At 39.6% G+C, this 25,072-nt stretch overlaps 1 protein-coding gene across 1 annotated transcript in view; it reads right to left on the reverse strand.

Annotated features, from left to right (window-relative positions):
* ESYT3 (extended synaptotagmin 3) overlaps positions 1 to 25,072 on the reverse strand; it is a 52,444-nt gene that overhangs the window by 23,686 nt on the left and 3,686 nt on the right. The window contains exons 2-8 of the mRNA XM_081934050.1: positions 14,256 to 14,297; positions 12,444 to 12,578; positions 11,254 to 11,330; positions 4,610 to 4,676; positions 4,401 to 4,490; positions 2,015 to 2,070; positions 413 to 533 (exon numbers count right to left, since the gene is read on the reverse strand). Coding sequence (XP_081790176.1) covers positions 413 to 533; positions 2,015 to 2,070; positions 4,401 to 4,490; positions 4,610 to 4,676; positions 11,254 to 11,330; positions 12,444 to 12,578; positions 14,256 to 14,297 — 588 coding nt within the window. The remainder of the gene's footprint in view (positions 1 to 412; positions 534 to 2,014; positions 2,071 to 4,400; positions 4,491 to 4,609; positions 4,677 to 11,253; positions 11,331 to 12,443; positions 12,579 to 14,255; positions 14,298 to 25,072) is intronic.

The following is a 25,072-nucleotide window of genomic DNA, read 5'->3' on the forward strand; positions in this document are numbered from 1 at the left end:
CTGAGCTTCATTCATTCTGAGCTGATTCCCACTAGGCCTTTCTTTGTCTGCTCAAAATTTCTCTCCAAATCAGGGTGGTTTAAAAAAAAATTCAAAAGGAAGCTTTTCCAAACTTTTTTAGATTATGTGATATTCTGGATAAAGAAAGGGATCGAAAAGAGAGGAGAAGGCAAACACCAACTGTTAGTTAAGACAACTAGACAAATCTTTGCCCTATAACTTTCTTTCCGCTGTGCTGATTCAAATACAAGAATGGAACAAGTTTGCAATCTCCCTTCAAGTGTTACTAGATGGCAGGTGTGTTGAAGAACAGACAAGTAGGGATAAACCTCACTCTTTCTATGTTTTTCTATATTTTGAGCCAGGCAGCTCACTAACAAGTCTTCAATGCCAACTCTGATCCCAGACTTACACGTGGAATAGGAAAACGCAACTGAGCCACATTCATGTTCTTTTTCAATGGGATTGTGACTCTATTTGGCAACACCAGCCGGGAAGCAATGAGATCTTGAATTAGCGAGTCCGACAATACACTGAAATAATAAAGGAGACATTTAATTCAAAATAAAATGGAAGAATCATATGTGTGTCATACTGCTCTACTGAGCTTGTGATTCTTGCATTATCTGTAGACTCCATCTTAGCAGACTGCCAAGGTCTGTTGCCCGTCAAGAGATATGGGATGCAGGGTAGGGGGAGTAGAAGGGATGCTGGCTCAGGTTTATTTTCAGCCTGTGAGTTTAGGATGCTTTGTTACAAACAGGTAAGTAGTTTAAGACATAACACCTTGACTGCTGAAGAAAACATAGAAAACAAGGTTATTTACTGATGTGCAGATAAGCCTGAGGTAGTTATGCCTCTTATATTATGCCTTCAAAATGCACTTGACTCTGGCAAGTGCCTGAAGAAGTTTCTGCTGTTTTCTTGGCAAGATTTTCAGGTGGTTTGTGCTTGTCTTCTTTCTAAGAGAGAGAGGGACTGGACCAATCACCCAGCTGGCATTGTGCTGAATGAAGGCGGGAGTAGAATTCAGTCTTTCAGATTCTAGGCTGGTGCTTTAACCACTATACAAGCTTTTCTCAATCTTGGCAACTTGAAGAAGTGTGGATTTCAAGTCCGAGATGTCCTATTGCCAGCTGACTTTGTGGGTACCAAATCTATATCTACTCTCATCTCCTGTTAAATTCTGTTATTTCAACAGTTTTTACTTTTCTTATCAGTAAGTGTAAAACAAGAAAACTCCTAATGCCAACAAATCTACAGGTAATTATTTTTTGGAAGCAAAAACTCTTCTTCTAACGAGGTAAGAACAATATGTTTCCTTCATTAAAATAACCAATCCAAAATCAGTAAAAAGAAACATAAACATTCAAGGACATCCTTATTGTCAGGTAGTCTAAAAACAAATGTTGACATCGTCAAAACCTCAGCAGAATAATTCTCCTTGTGGACGTGACAATTTCTTTTGGTTAGTATTGACATTACTTTTGTGGTGACACAAGGTGTGGTAAAGTAGCAAAGCAAGCCAAAAACTCCCATTAGAAACCAAGTAGCTCAAATGGTCCCGACATTTCTAGCTAGAATTACAAAGAAAAACTAAGAATCTTTAAGAATTTTAGTAGCAGGTTTATTGTGTGGTCAGTTCTTATGCCCTTACTTTCTAGAATGTCTATGAAGGATGTACATTCTGTTTGGCTCTGTGCTCACCCACAATAAGTCATCCCTGTTGTAGAATTGCCATAAAACGTCTCTTTTGTTTGATCTCCATTTGAGATTTTATTTAGTTGAAATTATTGTTTATAAATAATTCAAGGTAGTGAATATTCTTAATAGTCCTTTATCCCTCTGACAATAACAATCCTGTGAGGTGGGTTGGACTGAGAGTGGCTGGCCCAAAGTCATCCAGCTGGTTTTTCATATCTATGGCAGGACTAGAACTCACAGTTTCCTGCTTCCTAGAACTGGATATTTAACATTTAGATTGTTCCTAGCTCATTTGGAGAGAGGCACTTACCTAATGCCTGGAGCATCCAACAGGTTTGTTAGCCCCGCCCAATTGATTTCCAAGTGCTGCAATAATAATTAAACCAATGGTTTGAAATGTAGGAACATGGAATTCTATTTTATATCAAATTAGACACATGGTTCATCAAAATCCTATTGGAGATATCGGAAAATGAACATGCAGTCTTTTTCTTGATGCATATAGCATACTATTGAAAAAGTCAAGGATATTGAGTACAATAAAATCACTATAATTATAACGATAAAATTATTCAAACATTTGACAACAAATAATAAAGCATCCATCATCCATCTGATATATTTATGGTATTTTAATTCAGCATGAGTATTGTGTCACCGTTCTGAGTGAATTCAGATTGTCAACCAAATAAGCCTTGAGGAATTATTTGGTCATTTCTATTACCCATCCATTATAAAAGGCATTTTGGCTACCGCTACAAGTTCATGAGCAAGAAAACTAACCACCTAGCAAGGCAGCCTCAGGGCAGGAACATGCATGAATGTTTTGTGTTCAAAGGAGATGAATAAGCATCATCAAGACCTTGGTTCATTTCCTTCACTGGAGCCTGTCACACTGACTGGATTCTTCTCATGCCTTTGCAATGAAGGGCTGAGACAATCGGCATGTGTCAACGTTCTAAATGTTCTTAACACATGTTTGTCAGATGTATATAGTTGGCCAGAACTCACATAGCTAATTTCAGGAATAACAGTGCACTCTGAGTGCTGAATTATCATAACAATGCATGGACCTTCTCTCCTGCTTCCTCTATGGGTTGGAGATGACAACCAGAGGTTAAGAGACTTCTTCCACGAATGAATCCGCCTGTGCAAAAAACATCTCTTTCAATGCTTTAGCCTTCTGCATTTTAACTCTGATTTTTGTTTTTCCTTGTAAGGAAAATTGGTAATTTGTTCCTAACTCTGTGTTCAAACTACGTTTGATTCATGTGCTTATAAAGGTTTTATTATATGTAAACCACCCAAAGTCACTTAAATAAGTTGGGTGGTGTAGAAATTGAATCAATAAATACAAATAAATAAATACAGTATATAGGTGAAGATGGTGTCTGAACATACAAGACTGTGAACATTATTTTTAGTGCAATGAGGGCAAAGAAGAGGCTGAATAATCTTAAACCAAAGTAACCTTTTGAACTAAACTGTATTTTTTCTGAGGATACAAAATAATTGAAAAGTCAGAGTGAGCATCATATAAAAACTATGAACATGTAAATTTGTATGATAAAAGAGTGCTTCAGATGATGCCTTCCTCTTAACATCCTGTACTTTGGGTACACAGATTGTATGCTAGTTAAAATAGACTACCAATAGATTTACAGATTAGTTGGCTTCTGTGAATCTTCCCTTCTCCCCCAAAAACTGTTCAAGTACATAAGATCAATTTTCTTTCCATACCACAGTTTTAATTTACAATTGTATGGCAGTTTGCTGGGACAGTGCACTGATCATTTGGGAGGGAGGAGGAAGGAATGAAGGAAGGCACAAAAATTGAATTGTTTCACTACTGAACTTTGTTTAAGGACCCCTCAAAGGTCCTTCAGCCTTGAAGACATAGTCCAGGGACTTGGGAGAGACACTAACCATTTAGGAGTAGAAGATGTGTAAGATGGAATGAAATTCACTCATTAGATAGATTGGTCTACAGTCTACACTATTTGCACCAACATGGAGAAAAACAAAATCTCCTTTAATAAAAGCAAGAAAACTGGGGTAGAAGTTGCTTTCTCAATAGGTTAGGGATGGACTTAGGCAGCAGTAATGCAGTGCAGCTCACCTGAAATGACTCAACTTCATCCTGAGGCAACCTGACAGCATACATGTTCTTTTGGAAATGGTTTCAGATATGTGAAACTCATGCTGAAGAAACATGTGGTTGACTTAATGTTCATTCATTTAGATGAAACTCGAAAACCCATTTGGTTCTTGAAAGTTAACCTGAATAGAAATCTTTACTAGCACTATTAAAGGTTGGGTTAATTACTTTTAAATGGTTTCATTTTCCTTTTATAAGAGCACTAGGTTACATAATATTCTAAATTGTTTTTTCATTGCCGATTTTATTTCTTAATGTTTTCATTCTTTTTATCAATGAGCTATCATGGAGGGTACTTCCTTGAAGAGCTACAGTGAAATATTTGTAGTCAAATAATACCCACTGACCAATGTCTAAATCAGCAATCCTAATGTGGAAGGACACTCTTTCTAAATTGGCAAAACATGAGGAGTGCTAACTTGTTAATTTGACTTACAAATTAAAAGTCTTTTCATAAAATTTTTAGTTGAAAAATGTGCTATCAGACTCACAGCTGTCCTCCTCCTATTTCTATAATGGTGTATCAGAATTGACTTACGGGTTTCTGCAGAAAAAACATGGTTACAGCTCCAAAAAAGGGTATATCTGACAGAAGTGGCTCCAGAATTACTCGTAACGTTCCATACAACTGCAAAAAATAAAATTTAAATTAAAAAAAGTGAAGGAAATAATGTTGATTTTTTTTCCAGGAAGGAAAAAAAAAAAGGAAATATCTAAAAATGTTTCATAAAATTGTTCTGTACCTACCTGTAGTCCTTTCACTCCTACTTTAATCTTGGAGAGTTCCATGTGAATTTCACAATCTCCTATATAACTGAGAAGTTGTTACAATTAGCAGGGTATTAATTAGGGGAAAACACCAAAGACAAAATGATCAGTCTTTTCTTAATATTTTAAAGGAATTTCTTATATTGAATAGTATAAGATGAAGAACAAACTCTAATTAAAAAGGTATAATAAGAGTATCTGTGAATACACTTTTAGACCAGAGATATTTTACTATATCCCATCACATTTGTTTCAAGAAGCAGACAACTTATTATAGTACTTTACTTTCTTATGCTGCTAATATTTTTCTGCTACATATAAATACCCTAACATTTATTTATTTATATATTTAGGCATCTCAAGCAATATATTTGCCAGATTAAGCCTATTTCTTTATCACTATATAACTTTCAGGAAATGTGGTAGATTTAATCAGTGTGTGTATGTATATATGTATTTGTATGTACAGTACATATACATGCATGCACAAATATATACACACGCACACCAAGAATTTTGGTGAAAAAAATTCCCCCTCTTTGGTTGCTTTTTTACTAAACAATAAGACACCATCCATTATTTTTACTTTTTCCTCCCACAAAAGTCCATTAAGGAAAAAGGGATGGAATAATTGCACAGAATCTACTAATTGTAATAATCAGAAAGCACCCTAGATGTTCAAAAAAAGATGATGACCCATTTAGATTAAAGTATTACTCTGAAATAAGATTAACATTGCTTAATAATAGGGCTCCAATGAAATTATTCAAATTATAGCTCCTATTCCTGCTACTTAGCCTCTCAATAAATTTTGCAGAGAATTTGTAACCGGAATAACGGTTCACACATAAAATATTTAAGAAGGGTCACTCACTGATTAAACCAAGTTTCAAATATTTAAACTGTTTTAACATTAAGTAGGAATGCACATGAGTTTATATTGATTACTTCAATTGATTGCAGACAAATAAGATTTGTAAGTAAGTGTTGACCAATAAGATTTTTGCTGCTTGAAGGCAACAAAACTAATTTACTTGGATAGCAAGGTAAGTGGCATAATCAATCAATCAATCAATCAATCATGAGTATGTTTTTCTTACAAATTGCATCTTGCAAAAGCCCCAACTGTAGTAAGCTTTCACACACAACAGTTCTTCTCTTGTGGAGATACAAGACAACTATCAAGGGTGAACTTTTAAATTTGTGTTATAGGAGCATTTGGGAATCCAAAAACACAAATTATAATAAATATAGCATCGTCTTATAGCCAGACTCGTAAATCTCTCTTGGATTTTAAATTTTCTAATGGAACAGACTGTCCAATTGAATGACTCAAAATAGTTTGGCCAATAATGTGGCTCAAAACAAGCGGTTTTCTACCTCCAATTCTTTGCCTGTTCCCTTCAAAAGTTTTAATCTAACTACTGAGCTATTTACGATCAAATCAAATTTTATTTTCAGTCTTTGCTAATAACACACGGTCACGTCAGAATGAAATATGGAAAGCATTTGCAAAATGGAAGCTAGGTCAAGTTTAGTTGACCTCACATGTCACAAAATCTTAGAACTGCTTATGCATTTCCTGTGTAATCCCTGTCAAAGGGTTTGACAGAGATGACACGTTCTGCTGTCAAACTGTTTTTGCATTAATCTGATGATAGCATGCTTATTCAACTCCTGTAGCCTTCTAGTGTGTAAAAAGCTCTATTTAAGACCGTATTGTTATCTAAGGCAGTGAGAGGTAATAATTTCTTTTAGCACACCATCCAAAGTGTATTTGCAATAAAATATATTTTGGTGATCAGAGTGTCCATTAACAAAAACTAATTTTGTTTTCTCTTTTGACTGAAACTATCTGATTATTTAAAAAAAATGTTTTTCTAACCAAAGAAAGCAGCTGCAAATGAACACAATAATTGTTGAGTTCTTGGTGTTCTCTGGACTTGGTTGTTTGCTTGGGGACATTACGCAACCATGGTAAGTAATATCATCAGTGCTAGTGAGTGAAGGATTTGTTCCATGTTTACGTAAAGTAGGTTGCCCTGCCAGTTCTGGTGGGGATATGGTTTTCTCCTTGGTAGTTCCTTGATTAAGGTAATGTTTACTGCTTAATTGTTTGTCTGGTGTTAATCCCAGAGTTTTGACCACACAATTTTCAACTATCTTTTCCTATATGTAGAATGAGGCAGAAAGCTATTATCTCCTGCCTTACTTTCAAAATTTGTAAGTCAAAAGACCCCAAGTAGGGGAATACAAGGAAGATGGAAGTTGTCAGGAATTTCTATGAATATTATCAAGTCTGCCCACCGGAGACTAGGTAACTAACATAGTTGGTTCTGGGAGTATATCTGGAAGAACCCAGATTGCTTTGCTAGCTCAAAAATACCTTCCCCCTAGTTTATGTCTACAATGGTCTCACTGGACCAAACATTTTGCCAATGCTGAGCAGAAGTAACTCAAATTGTGCTGCAGTTTATCCATTATATCAGGTCAAGTTTCTTTAAGCATGGTTATAAAAGGATGTAAATTGGCAGGTTTATACAACATGCTAAACTAAACCATGCAAACTGCATTTATGTTTGCTGAGCAATGTCGTGCTGTCTGACAATCTGAAAACCGAAGTCCATACACTTAGAAACATCCAGCTTGGGGAAGGCTATGTGCCTCATTTCATTTCAAAATGTGGCAAGTCATGGATTTTGAATGGAGCAGACTTGCTTAATTAGCAGTGGCAGGAAAAGAAAAAGATGAGCCAAACAAAACTATTCAATGGAGTGGGAAGGATCATGGTACAAACTCCCCTAAGGAGAGAATGGTTTTGCATAACATGCTACTTACATTGATCACAAGCCAATTCCTGTATTTAGATTTACTTTGGTTTCTACTTTTTAAATAACTTCCTGTGTTACAGCACAAGAGACATACTACTAATATCATGATGATGCAGTCATACATAGCAGACTGTTGGGCACATGCCTGAGATACTTCAGTGGCACGTAAGTGGCAGTGATGCCTTGGTGAGATGAATCTTGGTTATCACATAATTTGCTACATATAATGTATGCAATAGGCTAGGGGTGTCAAACTGGATTTCTTCGAGGGCCGGATCAGCATTGTAGTTCTCTGCGGGACGGGGGATAGGGAACAGGGGGAGATGGGACGGATCCCTCCTATTGTACCCTGCTGGTCAAAACGCAACCTTGTTTTCAGCCTCCATTGCCTCTTGCAGCACTCCCCCGTTATTGGCGGCAGAGTGCTGCAAGAGGCTGGGGAGCTGAAAACGGACCACAGGGGCTGGTCCTTTGATATTTCCAGGCCAACCCGGTAGGTCAGATTTAAGCACCCTAGAGTTCAAATCTGGCCCACAGGCCTTGAGTTTGACACCCCTGCAATAGACTAAGGTTTAAAAATATTTTTCAGGCCAAAAATTTGAAGGACCATCTTTTCTCGGTCATATCTACCTGACCCACAAAAGCAGGGAGGGAAGGAATGTGGCACATCCCCTTTCTTAAGGTGGGACCATCTGGTGGGACCCAGGAGAAGGGCCTTCTCTATGGTGGCTCCCCTCTTTGGAACATCATTCCTGTGGAGATTAGATTGGCCCTCACTTTGACATTCTTTCACAAGGCCCTGAAGACCTAGTTTTGCAAAAAGGCCTGGGAAACACAGTGTGATGGAACCCATCAAGTGTTGTCAGGGGTTATTGTTTTTGTTTGTTTATATATTGGGTTTTTATTTTTGTAAGCCAGCCAGAATCACTGGGAGTAGGTGGGCGGCCATACAAATGTTCTTAAATACTTAAATACAATTCTCCTCGGCCTTTGATTGGCTGGCTAAAAGTAGCCAGTAGCCAAAGAGTGAGTAAAAAGGAGAAGGGATATTAAATTATATTTAATTAAGTTTAATGTCTTCAATAAAAGTTAACACTTAATCCAAGAAAGAAGAATTCAAGAATTCTGAGTAACAGCAACTATAAGAAAGTAGACAAATATTATAATACAAGACTTCTAGCTAGTTTTCTACTTTCAAATCAGACATCTAATTTAAATCATGGCAGCAAAACTTTTCAATTCTTTTCCAAAGATGAGATATCTGTTATTTGTATGCAAACAACAACTTTAATTGTTAACTGTTAGTATTACACTCTCTCTATATTTAATAATTTCCCCTTTCCCATTAAAAATCACAATTTGGTGGCAACTTCTGTCAAGCCTGCAGAAACCACACCCAAAATCTTGAAGAAGTGCAGCCCAATACAACAGAAATTATTTTCCCTGAAACACCTCTTCTAAGAAAGGTTATATAAAACAAAACAAATATGCATATTTCATAAGACTGCATGAAAAGTAAATTCCACTGAACATACAGCTATGTGCTGAATGTCATCAGACTTGCTCCTCCATCTTCAAGCAGTGAGAATTAGATCACATTACCAACGTGGAGAATAAGGAAATACATCATGTGGCCATATAATAACTTGTGGATCACCAAATATAATGTGGCTTGATGAGTTAAGAGTACCGCAAATATGTAGGCATTTTTCACAGATATTTGAACAAGGCAATATTCAGAGATTACGCAAACCAAATAGAAAGTCAATTATAAGTAGCAACACACTCATATACTATTTATATATACTCTAGGTAGCTATAAACATTGCACCTGCCTGTCTAATAACCTAAACTACTTAAGATAAGCAAGTATTGTAATGTGATAAACTAAATAAAGGAAGGAGAAACAAGCGCCCATAATGCTGCTCTAAGAGGATGTTGATCATTTGTCATATCGCCCCCATATTCTCAAATTTGCAACATGCACCTTGTTATCTCCCTGACAGTCTAAAAGGAACTAAAGCAGCAATGAGTCAAGGAAGCAATGTGTACAATGTATAAGGAGGTGGCTTGAAGATTTGAATAGCTCCGCCTTTTTTCCTCAGAACTGGAGGAAGAACTTAGCACCTACTCTCAATCAACATACAAGGATGTGTCCTTCGGGAAACCTAACTGGCTGAGCTGGTTTTGAATCCTTCCCCCTTGACTAGGCATCCTCTGTGACTCATGTAGGATTGTGGATTCCCGTCAAACAAGACAGGCCTATTTGCAATGGAAAACTACCTCTTCACTCAAACTCTTAAGTGGGAAAACACCCATATCACCTTTTCATAAAAGGAGGCAGAAGAGAAGTACTGAAGCTATCCAGTACTAATCCAGGTTTCTCCTACAGCCAAATATATTACTCTCCTGAAGTATTTCAACAATGCAATACTTAGCTAAACATGGCTTCATTGAGTTCTTTGTTTTTATATATTCCGGGTACCCAAGGACATAAACATACAATATAAGAGATTCTTACCTGTGCAAAGTTCAATGCAAATAGGATTGGCCGTTATTATATTATTACTAATTACTAATAATTACATGCTTAACAGTGATGGGATTCAATTTTTTTTATTACTGGTTCTGTGGGCATGGCTTGGTGGGCGTGGCAGGGGAAGGATACTGCAAAATCCCCATTCCCTCCCGATAAGCTGGGACTCGGGAAGTAGAGAATAGATGGAGGTGGGGCCAGTCAGAGGTGGTATTTACTGGTTCTCCGAACTAATCAAAATTCCCACTACTGGTTCTCCAGAACTGGTCAGAACCTGCTGAATACCACCACTGATTCCCAATCATTAATCTATTTCTAGACAGAAGCATAATAAACTTTTCACATCAAAAGTACCGACTTTTGCTATATTCCTAGCAAATACCATACCTAAGATTTTTTTTTAATGATTCTGTTCTTGTTTCAAGATACTTATGACATCTTGGTTTACTCAGATGCATATTCTCTGCGTATGGACAATGTGAACAAACTGCAAGCATCAATCAGTGTTATTTCAGCACTTTTCTTTCTATAAATATAGCCTGCAATCATTATCCTTCCAGGATGGTCTCAATCTAAGTATCCCCATTTAAAGCAAACACTCATCTTTATTCATTTGTTTGCATGCTGGACACTTAGAGAAACACCTCTCTAAACTCACGTTCATTGTGATAAATGTACCTTTGCAGGTTCATATACTCTGCATGAGGACATGTGGTGCCATAAGTTGCCTCTATTCCATTTCCATAGCATCATTTTAGGAAAAGCAAAGCAATCACTGTTAGCAACAAGGTGCACAGAAAAATTCACTGTTCACTGCTTATTAGTGAAGCCAACCTTGAAGTGCAGCTTCAACTGCAATAATACACAAGCAAACAATAGATACAAACTCAAGGTAAAGCGCTCCAAACTCGATTGCAGAAAATATGACTTCAGCAACAGAGTGGTCAATGCCTGGAATGCACTACCTGACTCTGTTGTTATATCCTCAAACCCCCATAACTTTATCCTTAAACTGTCTAGTGTAGATCTCATCCCTTTCCTAAGAGGTCTGTAAGGGGGCGTGCATAAGCACACCAGCCTGCCTACTGTTCCTGTCCTACTGTCCCCATTTATTCATACCCATTTCCTGTGTTCATGTCCATATTTATATTTCTACCTGTTATCTTTTACATATTTGACAAACTAAATAAACAAAACAAATAAATCGTGCCCTTTCCCAATGATAAACTATAGGAAACAATGCAGTTCTATACTACCATATTTGCAAGTCCAGGATTATTTGTCTTCGATCAACTTCTTTGGTATAGGTTTTCACTCCTTTAATTTTAGGGCACTGAAAGAAAAGCATGCAGCAGTATTATTAATACAGCAATGAGAAGGCCTCATTTACCTTAGCACAAAGATAACAACAGCCAAACATCAAGCTAGACCCATCATAATAAAAAAAAATCTGCAGAAACAAAACAAAATAATTACAGAATTTTTCTCTCCTGCCCATTGTTTTCTTTTCTTTCTGCAGAATAAAATACAGAATATTTTCTAATCTGCTACCCGTCAGAGTTTTGCAACTAAACTTGATATTATTTCCGGTCACCAGGGAGTTGAAAGATTTTTCTTCAACACATCTGGGAGGCATTATTTGGGGGAAAGCTGTACTGCAGCCATTAAGTTTGTATTTTAAAATTCAGCCAGCTAAAAATGTTAGCTGTTGAATCCAACACAAGGAAGGCATCCAAAATTTAAAAACTTGCTAAGAAAACAGAAATTCAGGTGCCAATTTAAGGTTACTGAACGAAATTAAGTCCTTAATTAATTGAATTGACAATGCAAAGCATTTTCTTTCAATATTATTGTGTGCATTTTTTTAAATACCCAACAAAGGATCTTTACTCTTTTTATATTAACAAAATCAGGAACTAAGTGAATAATGAATGGAAAGAGGATTTTTCTTTACCATTGTTAACCCCTATAAATAGAGACTACTTAACAATTGCATATTCAGAACAGGGTGGGAGAAAACATCATAAGATTAGTTCCAACTTCTAGCAGGAGTTAGATTTTAAAGCAGCAACATCTTTTTGTTCTCTTTTTATACTAACATCTTGAGGAAGATTCATGTATTATCTGAAAGATTCTGAAAACAAATACCTATTTTGAATAAAATGGACAGAAATTCACAATCCTTTTGCACAGATATCTACTCTATGTTACCCTACCTAGACTTTTATATTTTAGTCAAGGACCGTAACTTAAGGAATGGATTTGAACAAGATCATTTTATTACAGCTATAATTAATAAAGTGAATATCAAAAAGCATTGTACCACAAATAATCAGAAATTTTAAAAAAAGGATCCAGATATATCTTAAGCCTATGTAGATACAGAAAATATACTTATGAAAAATGAGTCTGGAAATGGCTGTCATTTTCAAAGACATCACCTTACCTTATCTCCAAGATGGATTCTAGTAAATGTACATGTTTTCAGATGTACATTCTTTCCTCTGATTTTTGGTTCAAGGATTTCCTTAAATGTCTTTTCCATAATTGTTCCAAAATATGGCCAGAACTGTTCAACAATCTAGTCATAAAACAATAAAAGGCTAACGTCACCACTTGTATATTACCTTTGTTTACAGTGGTGGGTTTCTACCGGTTCGCACCGGTTCTTCAGAACCGGTAGCTCTGCCATAAAGCAGCGAGTGAACCAGTTCTCTGTTGCTTTGAAAGTGGGCCCGCCCAGCCATCCAACCCTCAGTTATACCTACCTTTATTTCAGCTTCTGAAGCCCAGCTGATCAGGGGCGGCCAATTGAATTGCCGCTCCTCAGCTGTTTCCCTTGCTTTTGGAGCAAGTTTCTTTTAAGTGTGTGCATCTGGTGCACACTCAGCGAACCGGTACGAACGCCAGCAAGAACCCACCATTGGTTGTTTACCATTTTTATTTTGAAGACAGAATGCCAACTTTGTAAATGTCTTTATGTTTCTAAAGTGATAGAACATACACTTTTTAGATGAAAATGTGGTTAAATATTGTGGGGTTTCTGAATTCAAATTGATAGTCTTGGCATATTACACTGATTTAACTGTAGCTGAAAAAAAGAAAAGAAAATGTGCATAATTGATGCGGCAATACCAGGGGATAGTAGAATAGAAGGAAAAGAATAGGAGAAGACCACAAAGTTCATGATCTCACATAAAAGCTGAAAGTATGGTGATGAGTCCAGTGATTATTGGCATACTGAGACCATACCAGAAAATCTTGAACAGCACTTAGAAAAGCTGCACATTTACAAAATTTCAATCTGTCAATTACAAAGGCCAAAAAGTCATGCTGCTTGGATCTACACTGATACATCACAACAACCTAGGTTCTTGGGAAGAATTGGAGGTGCATGAAGGCCAACACCAGCTAAAGAACTGGCAGCTATGATCTCACAATTGTTGGGATAAGATCAGAAGATTCAGAAAAATGATTTTCAAAACACACATTTGGCAATACTGCTTTAATATAAGCCGTGAATTAGATTCCCTCATGATTTCCCTGGGATGCATAAAATTTCCTAAAGTATTGAATAATTTTCATCCTAGGAATGGTCTCTCTCTTTCTCTCTATTCTTGCTATTGCTATGAACTCCTAACATAACATTAGACACAGTAGTTCAATATTTCACTTTTCTTCCAAATCTAATACACAAAGCTTACTACTTGAACATGGGGGCATTTCATTCCATATGTCGTACGAGATCAAAATCTGGTGCTGATGACAACTCTTCCAGTCAGTTTACTGCAGTTTGATTGACTAACACTGAAGGTATTGTAGATTTGGACTGGCAAGGAAGACTCAGATGATTACAGGATAATTGTCAGTTTTATCAAAATCTGCCTAATACTGGAAAATAAAAATATTTGGAAAAAAAAGATCTGCCTAAGAGCTGAGCATATATTATAACATAAATGCTATGGCTACTTAGTTTTGATAACAAAGATTGCTTCACAATTTGTTTTGGAGAGATCCCTGCAAAGGCAGATGGTAATGTTTTTTTTACTTCAGTGGAAGAGAACTTTGATCAAACAAACTTCAGGGCAAACCCTGAATGTGATACAAATGACACCCAACTTATCCCAGCAACTTAACTAGAGCAAACAAGCATATCCACGGTTGATTCAACAGCCAAGTTACAAAGCAAACTTTGAAGCAGAAACATTCCAATCTTACGTTGATCAGATAAAAGCTCCTTTCATATCCAATGCCTTACCTTGTTTAGCCATTCTACCCGTTCAACATCTGGGAAGTGCACCTGCAAAGCAAGGCAAAGAAGAATCAGGTGAAAACTGACTGGACTATGAGAATTAATATGCAAGATGCAAGTAAAGTGACAGGGCTAACAAAGGACTATTATATAGCACGATTCTATAGCAATATCAAAAATATCCCTACAAAATATATTTCATTTTCAGATTTATATCCATTATGAGACAATTACAGTTGCAAGCAGAGCTCCATACTAAAAATGGAAGGCAAGATTAATTCAACTCAAAGAAATATATATAGTTTTGTAGTAGAGGGCAACATTATATATACAAGCAAGCTAATTTCTCTTTTTTCTGTTTATTATCTTGATGTTAAGGGGGTTGCTTTTTATTTTATGGGAATTTGATTATTAGTTGCCCAGAGCCTCTAGAAACAGGGAATGAATGAATGAATGAAAAAATTAATTTGTGGAACTTTCGGTTAAAAGCCAACTAAGCAATACTTTTGAAAAACATCATTTTTGTTTTTCTCTCTGACAGCTTCTTCTTCTGAGAATAGTCAATTGAAGTAGGTCAACCAGCTATTCAGGAATCATGATAAAGACATCTATAGAAGCCCACAATTATACCTAACATGAAATCCAAGTTCTCACACATTTCAGGGTGGAGATCATTGAAATACTGAGATTTCTTTATCTTCAATTTTTGTCACCCACACTAATGTGAAATAAAGTGATTTATTTTACCTTGTTAGCCTTAGGCTAATTCTTCATGGTAAACCAGATTTATTGTACAGATAAAATTTGCTCTTATTAAAAATGAGCAACAATAAAGGCCTATTTTGTATTTACATCTTAAGGTAATGGTAGTAAGTAGAATTGCTTTTCCCTAAAAACTGTGAGCAAATATCTTAATTAAGAGGGCCATACATTCTTTAAAAAAAAGAACCACTCTAGAATTAACTGGAAGTCTGATCTAAATTAAGATTAGAGGATAATATTTTTGCTTTTAATTGTATTAAATATTACAATTAGATAATTTTTATTTAAGCTTTTTAAGGGCCACAGATTACATACCACATTATTACACAAACATATGTAGCTTTAAAAACAAAGGGGTAAAATAACTTTTCTAAAATATGTTCATGTGTTAGCGTGCTTCGCAATCAATGTTATTAACCCCTGTGCTATAAATGAAAAGGCCAGGTGCCTCTTAAGTTTCCATTCACTTCATGAGTAAAATGTCACACTAAGTCCCGCTTTATAGAAAAAGAAAGGCTCCCTTTGTGAAAGAGATGGATGGCTTTAACATTTGATACATACTAAATAAATAAAATTAAAATATGATGAAAGTACAAATTTAATTCATAAATAAAAGTATTATTACTAAAAGTTATAATATTATGTATCCTTCCTAAACTGCATATACTTTTTAGTAGAGGAAATGATGGTAATACCAGTAGTATGCTGGCTTACAAGCACTCTAAATGAGAGATCCTAGTTAACATAGAATACTCTGAATGTACTCAGGATCAACTAGGCTCTGACTGTGCCTGTTGCACACTAACCCCAAAATTTTCCTGATTTGTATCCTTACCATTAATAGGGAATGCTTCGTATAGCACAGTACAACTAAGGCTGATAACTGACTCTCTTCTTCCTGCCTTACTAAAAAGCATTTCGGAAAAATCTTGACTGAACAAATCATGAAAATACAGAGGTCAATATTTATGGGCCCATTTGGTGACTTTGTTACTCTTCCTGCACTTTGCATACACCTGCTCATCCTGAAAGTATGATGAATATGAATTCTCTCTCCCCTCCCTCCCTCTGACTCTCCCCCCCTTCTCTCCACAGATGTACATATCATATTTATTTAAAAATATACTGTAATACAGGTAGTCTTTGACTTATGTCTGATTGCTTAGAGACAGTTCAAAGTTAGGACAGATCCTAAGAATTGGATTTACAACCCAGTTTTGAAGTTGCAATGTCCATCTCCCATGGTCACATGACTGCAATTTGGGCGCTTGGCAGTCGGCCTGCATTTACAGCCATTTGCAGCATCCCGCAATCACATGACTGTGGTTTACGATGTTTCCCCCCCCTGGAAACTAGTGTTTATATCCAGTTCCTGGAAAAATTACCCCATAGCGAACAATGGATTCAATTAATGAGCACGGCATTCACCTAATGACTACAATGCTGCAGCAATTTAACAATTGCTAAAACCATATGTTATTTATTTATTTATTTATTTATTTATTTATTTATTTATTTATTTATTTATTTATTTATTTATTTATTTATTTATTTATTTATTTATTTATTTGAACTTGTTAGTCGCCCCCTCTTCCCACAGGGACTCGGGGCGACGTACAAAAGCAACAATCAAAACAATCAAAACAGTATCATATAGTATCATATAGAGGAGGTAAAAATAAATAAATAAATGTACAGTGCTTAGAAAAAGTTAAAACCCCAATAACATTAAAAATTTAAAAACTAAAATTAACAGTTAAAAAATGACCAAGGGGTGGAGAAGCTGTAGAGTTAAGCCAGGCCGGCTAGTCGAAACAGGTAGGTCTTCAGTTTCATATGGAAGGAGCGGAGGTCGGTTGTTGTCCTAATGTCTGGGGGAAGGTCATTCCAAAGGGTAGGGCCCACCACAGAGAAGGCCCTACTCCTGGGCACCGCCCTCTGACACTCTCTGGAGGACGGCACCCGGAGGAGTCCCTCTCTGTGTGAGCGAATGGGTCGCAGGGATGTATGGGGCAGGACACGATCCCGCAGATAACTAGGCCCTGTGCCATGGAGCGCTTTGAAGATGGTGACTAACACCTTGAAGCGCACCCGGTAGGCCACAGGAAGCCAGTGCAGCTCGCGCAGGAGAGGTGTTATATGGGAGAACCTCGATCTCCCCATAATTACCCGCGCGGCTGCATTCTGGACCAACTGCAGTCTCCGGGTGCACCTCAAGGGGAGCCCCATGTAGAGAGCATTACAGTAGTCCAGGCAGACGTCACCAGCGCGTGAGTGACTGTGCGCAAGGCCTCCCGGTCCAAAATTGGCGCACCAGGCGAACCTGGTGGAACGCCCCCCTCGCCACGACTGCCACATGATCTTCCATAGCCAGCCGGGCATCAAGGAGGACGCCCAAATTGCGCGCCCGTTCCACCGGGGCTAATTGCTCATCCCCGATGGCCAGCGATGGAATGTGCTGGTTGAACCAGGAAGCCGGAAGCCACAGCCACTCTGTCTTGGAGGGGTTGAGCTTGAGCCTGTTGTCACCCATCCAGACCCGTACGGCTTCCAGACACCGGGACATCACTTCGACGGCCTCGTTGGGGTGGTTTGGGGTGGAAATATACAGCTGAGTGTCATCAGCGTACAGATGGTATCCCACCCCGAAACCACGGATGATCTCGCCCAGCGGCTTCATATATGTGTTGAACAGGAGAGGCGAGAGGATCGACCCCTGTGGGACCCCACAAGTAAGGGGCCTCGGGGTCGACCTCTGCTCCCCTGCCAACACACATTGCTTCCAGCCAGAGAGGTAGGAGCGGAACCACTGTAACATGGTGCCTCCAACCCCCAACCCCTCCAGACGGCGCAATAGGATACCATGATCGATGGTATCGAAAGCCGCCGAGAGGTCTAATAGGACAAGGATGGAGGAACAACCCCCATCCTTTGCCCTCCAGAGATCATCCACCAACGCGACCAAGGCCGTCTCCGTGCTGTGACCGGGTCGGAAGCCGGACTGGCGCGGGTCTAGATAATCAGCTTCCTCCAGGTGACGCGGGAACTGCTGAGCCACCACACTCTCAACAACCTTCGCTAAAAAAGGAAGGTTGGAGACAGGACGATAATTTGCTAGCTCCTTTGGGTCCAGAGAAGGCTTCTTGAGCAGGGGTCTCACCACCGCCTCTTTCAAGGCGGCTGGTAAAAGGCCCTCACTCAGCGAAGCGTTCACCAGTCCCAGTAGCCAGCCTCGTGAGCCCTCCCAGGAAGCCAGTACCAACCAGGAGGGACACGGGTCCAATAAACATGTGGTGGCTCGCAGTCGCCCGCGCAACCTGTCCAAATCTTCGGTGACAACAGGGTCAAACTCCTCCCAGCGTGGTCTCTCAAGACTAGCCTTGGACGCCCCCCCTGGAGCACTGGAGTGGGTCCATCGCCTCCGGATCTGATCAATTTTATCCTGCCAGGTATTCCCCAAATTCCTCTGCCCTGCCCTGCAATGGGGGATCCCGCTGCCCCTGTGACAGAAGGGAGCGGGTCACCCAAAACAGGGCGGCAGGGCGGTTCTCTGCGGACGCTATAAGGGTGGCACAATACCGACGTTTGGCCACTCTTATTGCCACAAGGTAGGTCCTTAAGTAGGCTCTTACCTGTGTTCGGTCGGATTCGGAGCGGGAGGATCTCCACTTGCTCTCTAGGCGTCTCCTGTGGCGTTTCATCGCCCTTAGCTCCCCGTTAAACCAGGGGGCCCGGGTCGATCGTTGCCATCGGAGAGGCCGCAAAGGCGCAACCCGGTCCAAGGCACCGGCGGCCGCATTGTTCCACACGGCTACCAGGTCCTCTGCCCGGGAGTGGGACAGGTCTGCAGGAGGTGGCCCAAGCTCCGCCTGGAACCTATCTGGTTCCATCAGACGCCTGGGGCGGAACCATCTGGGGCAATCTGGTTCCGCCTCCCCGCGGCGGGGAGTAGCGCCAGGGAAGTCCAGCTGGAGAAGTGAGTGATCTGACCATGACAGGGGCGTGATGACTAAATTCCCTCTTCCCAGATCACTCGTCCACTGGTCGGAGACAAACACAAGATCCAGTGTGTGGCCTCTCTTGTGTGTGGGGTCCCGAACTACTTGAGTCAGATCCATGGCTGTCATGGAAGCCATGAATTCCCGGGCTACCTCGGATGCATCTCCCGTCGACGGCAGATTGAAATCCCCCATCACTAATAGCTTGGGGGTTTCAACCGCCATCTCCGCGATCCGCTCGAGGAGTCCGGGCAGGGCCGTTGATGTATGGTGGGGAGCCAGGTATACTATCAACAGGCCCAACTGTCTCCCTGGGCCTCATTTCACGCCTAGAGACTCACACCCAGATATCTGCGACACAGTGAATTCTCTCGGTGCCAAATCTTCCTGGATGATTATCGCTACCCCACCGCCCCTACCTTGGGCCCGTGGCTGGTGGAATACACGGTAACCTGGAGGGCACATTTCCCCGAGGGGCAACCCCCCCTCCGGGCCCAACCAGGTTTCCGTTATTCCTGCGAGGTCCGGCTCCCCCTCTGTGATCAAGTCACTGATGAGGGGGGCCTTGTTAACCAGTCATAAAATCAAACATGGTCACACAATGACTTGCTTTACAACCTCCACAACTTACTTACAACCAAAATTGTGCACTTTGTTATGGCTGTATATCGAGGACTATCTACATATTATGTGAGTAAATGAGATAAATGTAAGTGTATATGTTAATAAAACCAACGAATGTATGCCTACATGGGTAGCAGCTTTGAGAGAAAAATAAAATAAATGTCAGGTTGAAATCAGTTCTCAGCGTAGTTCAATAAAAATGATAATCATGTATTGGCAAATCCTGCAACATAAATTGCACAAGATTTGTGGAGGGAGGGAGAGAAGTTATGGCAGATACAAAATCTCTCCCTGTGTAAATGGATGAGGGAATGAATACTCAGACAAAATAGGTACCGTACCTTCCTTTTTTCCCCCCACCCAAATTCTCAAAGATAGGCTTATAACAGTGATGGCAAACTTTTTTGGCATTGAGGGCTGAAAAGGAACCGCATGTGCACACTTATCAGGGCCACAACCCGGAAGAGGAGCTGTCCAAGGGGCATACACACACCAGAAAATGAACTTCTAGTTTCCGGTGCAACTTCTGGTTTCCGGCATGCCGGTTAGCTAGTCTTCCAGTTTCTGGCGACCATGCGCACACAACAATCAGCTGGCACATGCTCACCCCAGAAAGTGGAAGACCAGCTCTTCTAGTTTCCAGCACTGCTGCACACATTGCCAGATGATCTTTGCATGCAAATGCATGCCAGAAACCTGGAAGAGGAATGGGCGACGCCCCACGTGCCATGCCATGTGGCTCCATGTGCCACTTCGGGCAAATGCGCCATAGGTTCGCCATCACGGGCTTATAACATTTATAAGCTCGGCTCCATATATAAATATATTAACATAGTACACAATACAATTCAGACAAGAGGGCAGGAAATCTCAATTTGAGTAAAAGCTGATGTTAGATGTGATGTGGGTATTACAGTGGAACCATTGCAAGAAGCTATTAAATGCTACTGATCAAGACCAGAGTCTCACTCCCACTCTCAACAATAACTTTGGAGCGAGAGACAAGCCTTTCATAGGAGAAGATACACTCAACCAAGCAAAAGTCACTTATGAATAAACACGTGCACTCTCCTACTATTAAGTATACTTCCACCTCATCAGGTAAACTAGATTAAGCAAGTAGGAAACAAACCAGTCCCTAATGGTAAAGTGATTCACACAAGATTGCTTCGTAAAGCAAAACAAAAATGCAAAGTAAACAAAATGATGAGCCATGCCTGATTTACAGTACTCCAGGTATTTCTTACTCAGCCTCAGTGTTCCTCACGTGTAGCGGAGGAGCAGAGGAACAGAAAAAATTGAGCCTTAAGGCAGTTTTAAAGAGTGTTTGTTAGAATACCTCATATGAATCGATACAAATGTAGGCTTGATCTGTACAGTACTTTTATATATGGTTTATCCAGTCACATAGAGTGCAAGCTTCATTTTGTTCTTGATCTCACCCATAACTTTGTATCTCTCTCCAGATGGACTAGCAGGATGACGCCCACCCAGGCAGAATTGGACTATACCACTCATGATCTTAGTTAGTTCATAACACAAGGAAATGCTGATGGTATAGTATAAAAAAGTAACATGCATAAAAAAACAGGTGTTTTGCAGTGAACCAATGTGGCTTGTCAAATTTTGTTGCTTTTTATTCCAAGGAAGAGGGTCCCTCTATTGTAGATAAGCATTAAAATCTTTTAAAATACGAGGTGCAAAGTTCATTAGTTGTTGGCAAGTACAGCTCTAAACAGATCTCACTGAAACATTTGTTCTTTATTTACTCTACGCTAACATTCACACTAATGGTGCGACAGCTACTGTATTGTTTCTGTGTAATTGAGAGAGGTCAGGCTGAGGCATTCTGTTCTGAAAGTATCACATTCTCATGATAACGAATTCAATAGTTCATAATTGGCCACATTTTCCTCTTCACTACATAGCTTTTATACAGAAGGAGAAGGAAAGCTGTACTTAACCTTTCACATAAAGTTGGCAGGAGAAAAAGAAGAAATGAAATACATTAGTAATTCGATAGGCTGTTTTCTAAGATGTGAAGTGTTACATACTAGCTTCAACTATAGTGGTTTCCACCAAGGTCCTCTGTTCCGGCGGTTTAATCTCATTGGTCGAAGGGTCTGACAGCTCCCTATAAAAGGGCTGCTGTCAGACTCAACCTTCCCTGGATTGTTCTCACTTGTTGCATTTAATAAAGAGCTGTTGTTACCGTTAGCCTGTGTGTGCCTATCCATTACCAGATCTAACATGAAGTACAGGTGAAACTCGAAAAATTAGAATATCGTGCAAAAGTTCATTTATTTCAGTAGTGCAACTTAAAAGGTGAAACTAATATATGAGATAAGACTCATTACATGCAAAGCAAGATAGTTCAAGCCGTGATTTGTCATAATTGTGATGATTATGGCATATAGCTCATGAAAACCCCAAATCCACCATCTCAGAAAATTAGAATATTACATGCAATCAATAAAACAAGGATTGTACATAGAACAATATCGGACCTCTGAAAAGTATAAGCATGCATATGTACTCAGTACTTGGTTTGGGCCCCTTTTGCAACAATTACTGCCTCAATGCGGCATGGCATGGAAGCTATCAGCCTGTGGCATTGCTGAGGTGTTATGGAAGACCACGATGCTTCAATAGCGGCCTTCAGCTCTTCTGCAATGTTCGGTCTCGTGTCTCTCATCTTTCTCTTGGCAATGCCCCATAGATTCTCTCTGGGGTTCAGGTCAGGCGAGTTTACTGTGCAATCAAGCACAGTAATCCAACAGTCATTGAACCAGATTTTGGTGCTTTTGGCAGTGTGGGCAGCTGGAAAATGAAGTCAGCATCTCCATAAAGCTCGTCTGCGGAAGGCAGCATGAAGTGCTCCAAAATCTCCTGGTAGATGGCTGCATTGACCCTGGTCTTAATGAAGCACGGTGGTCCAAAGTCCTCTTTTCTGATGAGAGCAACTTTTGCCAAAAGCACCAAAACTGGTTCAATGACCGTTGGATTACTGTGCTTGATTGGCCTCTCCATTCTTCCTCCATACTCTGGGTCCTTGGTTTCCAAATGAGATACAAAATCTACCAGGAGATTTTGGAGCACTTCATGCTTCCTTCTGCAGACGAGATTTATGGGGATGCTGACTTCATTTTCCAGCTGCCCATACTGCCAAAAGCACCAAAACCTTGTTCAATTTTATTTTATGCCTCTGAGCCCTAAGTTGGCAGGGCAAGATGGCACACTTCCGTTGTCTTTATGAACTGTGAAACCTGACTCCACCTTTAAAACTCAGGCTTCCGGTCTTTGTCTCCGTACTACCCAGAGGAATCTCTTGTGGATTGCTATTTCCTGAATCTACTGGAGAGGAAACCTTTTCTTAATGCCAGATTGACTAAAGAAACTCTCACTTGTTTGGATTTTCTGCTCCCTGGACTCATCTGCCTGCTCTGCTCCTCCAGCTGTCCAGTCTCTACACTGACTGACTTCTCTGTTTTATAAACTATGTCTCCAAAAAGACCACCACCTGGAAAACCTGGCTTTGCTACTTCTGCACCGACATCTGCAACATCCAGCCCTGCCACACAGTCAAAGATTACAGAAATGATGCAACCTAAGAGCACAGAGGTGGACTTGCTGCAAATGCTTCAACAACTCATACAGGGCCAGGAAGAAATTAAGAAACAACTAAAGGAAATGAAGGAAGAAATTAAAGAGAATCAAGTCCAAATTTATAAGAACTCGCAGAGACTGGACCTTGTGGAGGGTGGGGTGGCGGAGGCGAGGGGTGGTGGTGGAAGTTTTACAGAAGAGTAACAAAGAACTTGATATTCAACAAATGAAAACAGAGTTTGAGAGAATGTCCTTCTATCTTAGATTTCAAAATGTTATAGAAACAGATGGATATAAGGGACATTATGACCAACATTTTAGCTGAATACATACACAAAGACAAACAACAGATGGAGTGGGAGATAGACTTGGCCTGTAGAGTGAATTCAGCATATGCTAGGACACACAATGTACCCAGGGAGGTTCATATTAAATTCCTTAGGAAAAGTACAAGAGACGTAATTCTGGGTGTACAAAGGGGGCAAGCATTGACATACCACGATAGGGAGATAACCATCTTGAAGCAGATCCCAAAAAAAATTAGGGAGAAAAGGAAAAGTTATTCACAATTGGCGAATAAATTATACCAGAAAGGGGTGTGGTTTAGATGGTTGATGCCTGAAGGGATGTTGATATTCTGGGAGGAGACAAGAATTAGAATTAATACACCCGTAGAGGCTCAGGCCTTTATGGAAAAAAATAAAGCAAACTTAGAAAAAGCAGAAGACTCTACAACGGTTATACAGGACACGGAAGGGGCCGGAGCTCTGCCAGCGGGGGGGGAAGGGGCAATACCAAGAAAGCTCAGATCACAAAAATGAATAAGAAAACCACATTGTTATAAACATACCGAAAGTAATAATGAAATTATATTTAGAAAATATATTATGATATATAAGTTGATTGAAAACTTTTATTCCTATATGCTGATTTTACATGATTATGTATTAATGTTTTATATCCAGATGTATACCATGAGTTTGGAGGGAGGGGGCGTCTGCCATACTTGCAACTGCCAAAATTTGTATATTATTCCACATACCCTTTTCCTAGTAAATGTTTTAAAAAAACCAATAAAATTTTTTGGAAAAAAAAAAAAGCTGGGAAAGATTGAGGGAAAAAGAAGAAAGGGATGACAGAGAATGAGGTGGATGGATGGAGTCACCGAAGCAGTAGGCGTGAGATTAAATGGACTCCAGAGGATGGTAGAGGACAGGAAGGTCTGGAGGAACATTGTCCATGGGGTCGCGATGGGTCAGACATGATTTTGCAACTAACATCAACCACAAAATCAAACTTGGTTTACTCAATAATCCATGACTGAACAAACTAGAGACAATTTTCTAAATATATTCTTATTTCTACATCCATCCCTTTATTACAAAGCAGAGCAGAATATTTCCAGAAATCTGTAACATTTCTGCTGACATTAAGGAGTACGAAATATTTTTTTTACAGACCCTTTCACGAGCTGTCTTCTGGAATCTATTGATTTCTTTGATACACAGAAAGTCCTTGACTTACGACCACAAATTTTCTCACAATTTCTGTTGGTAAGTAAGACAGATAGGTGAGTTTTGCCTCACTTTACAAGCTTTCTTGTCCCAGTTGTTAAAGTGAATCACTGCATTTGTTAAGTTAGTAACACAGTTGTTAAGCAAACCTGGCTCCCCCATTGACTTTTCTTATCAGAAGGATGCAAAAGAGGATCACTTGACCACAGGACAAGGCAACCATCATAAACATGAGTCAATTGCCAAAAGTCTGAATTTTGAACATGTGACCATGAGAATGCTGTAATGATCGTAAGTATGAAAAATGGTAATAAGTCAC

Source organism: Natrix helvetica (genome assembly GCF_964273705.1).
Source record: "Natrix helvetica genome assembly, chromosome: 1".
Lineage (NCBI taxonomy): Eukaryota > Metazoa > Chordata > Lepidosauria > Squamata > Natricidae > Natrix > Natrix helvetica.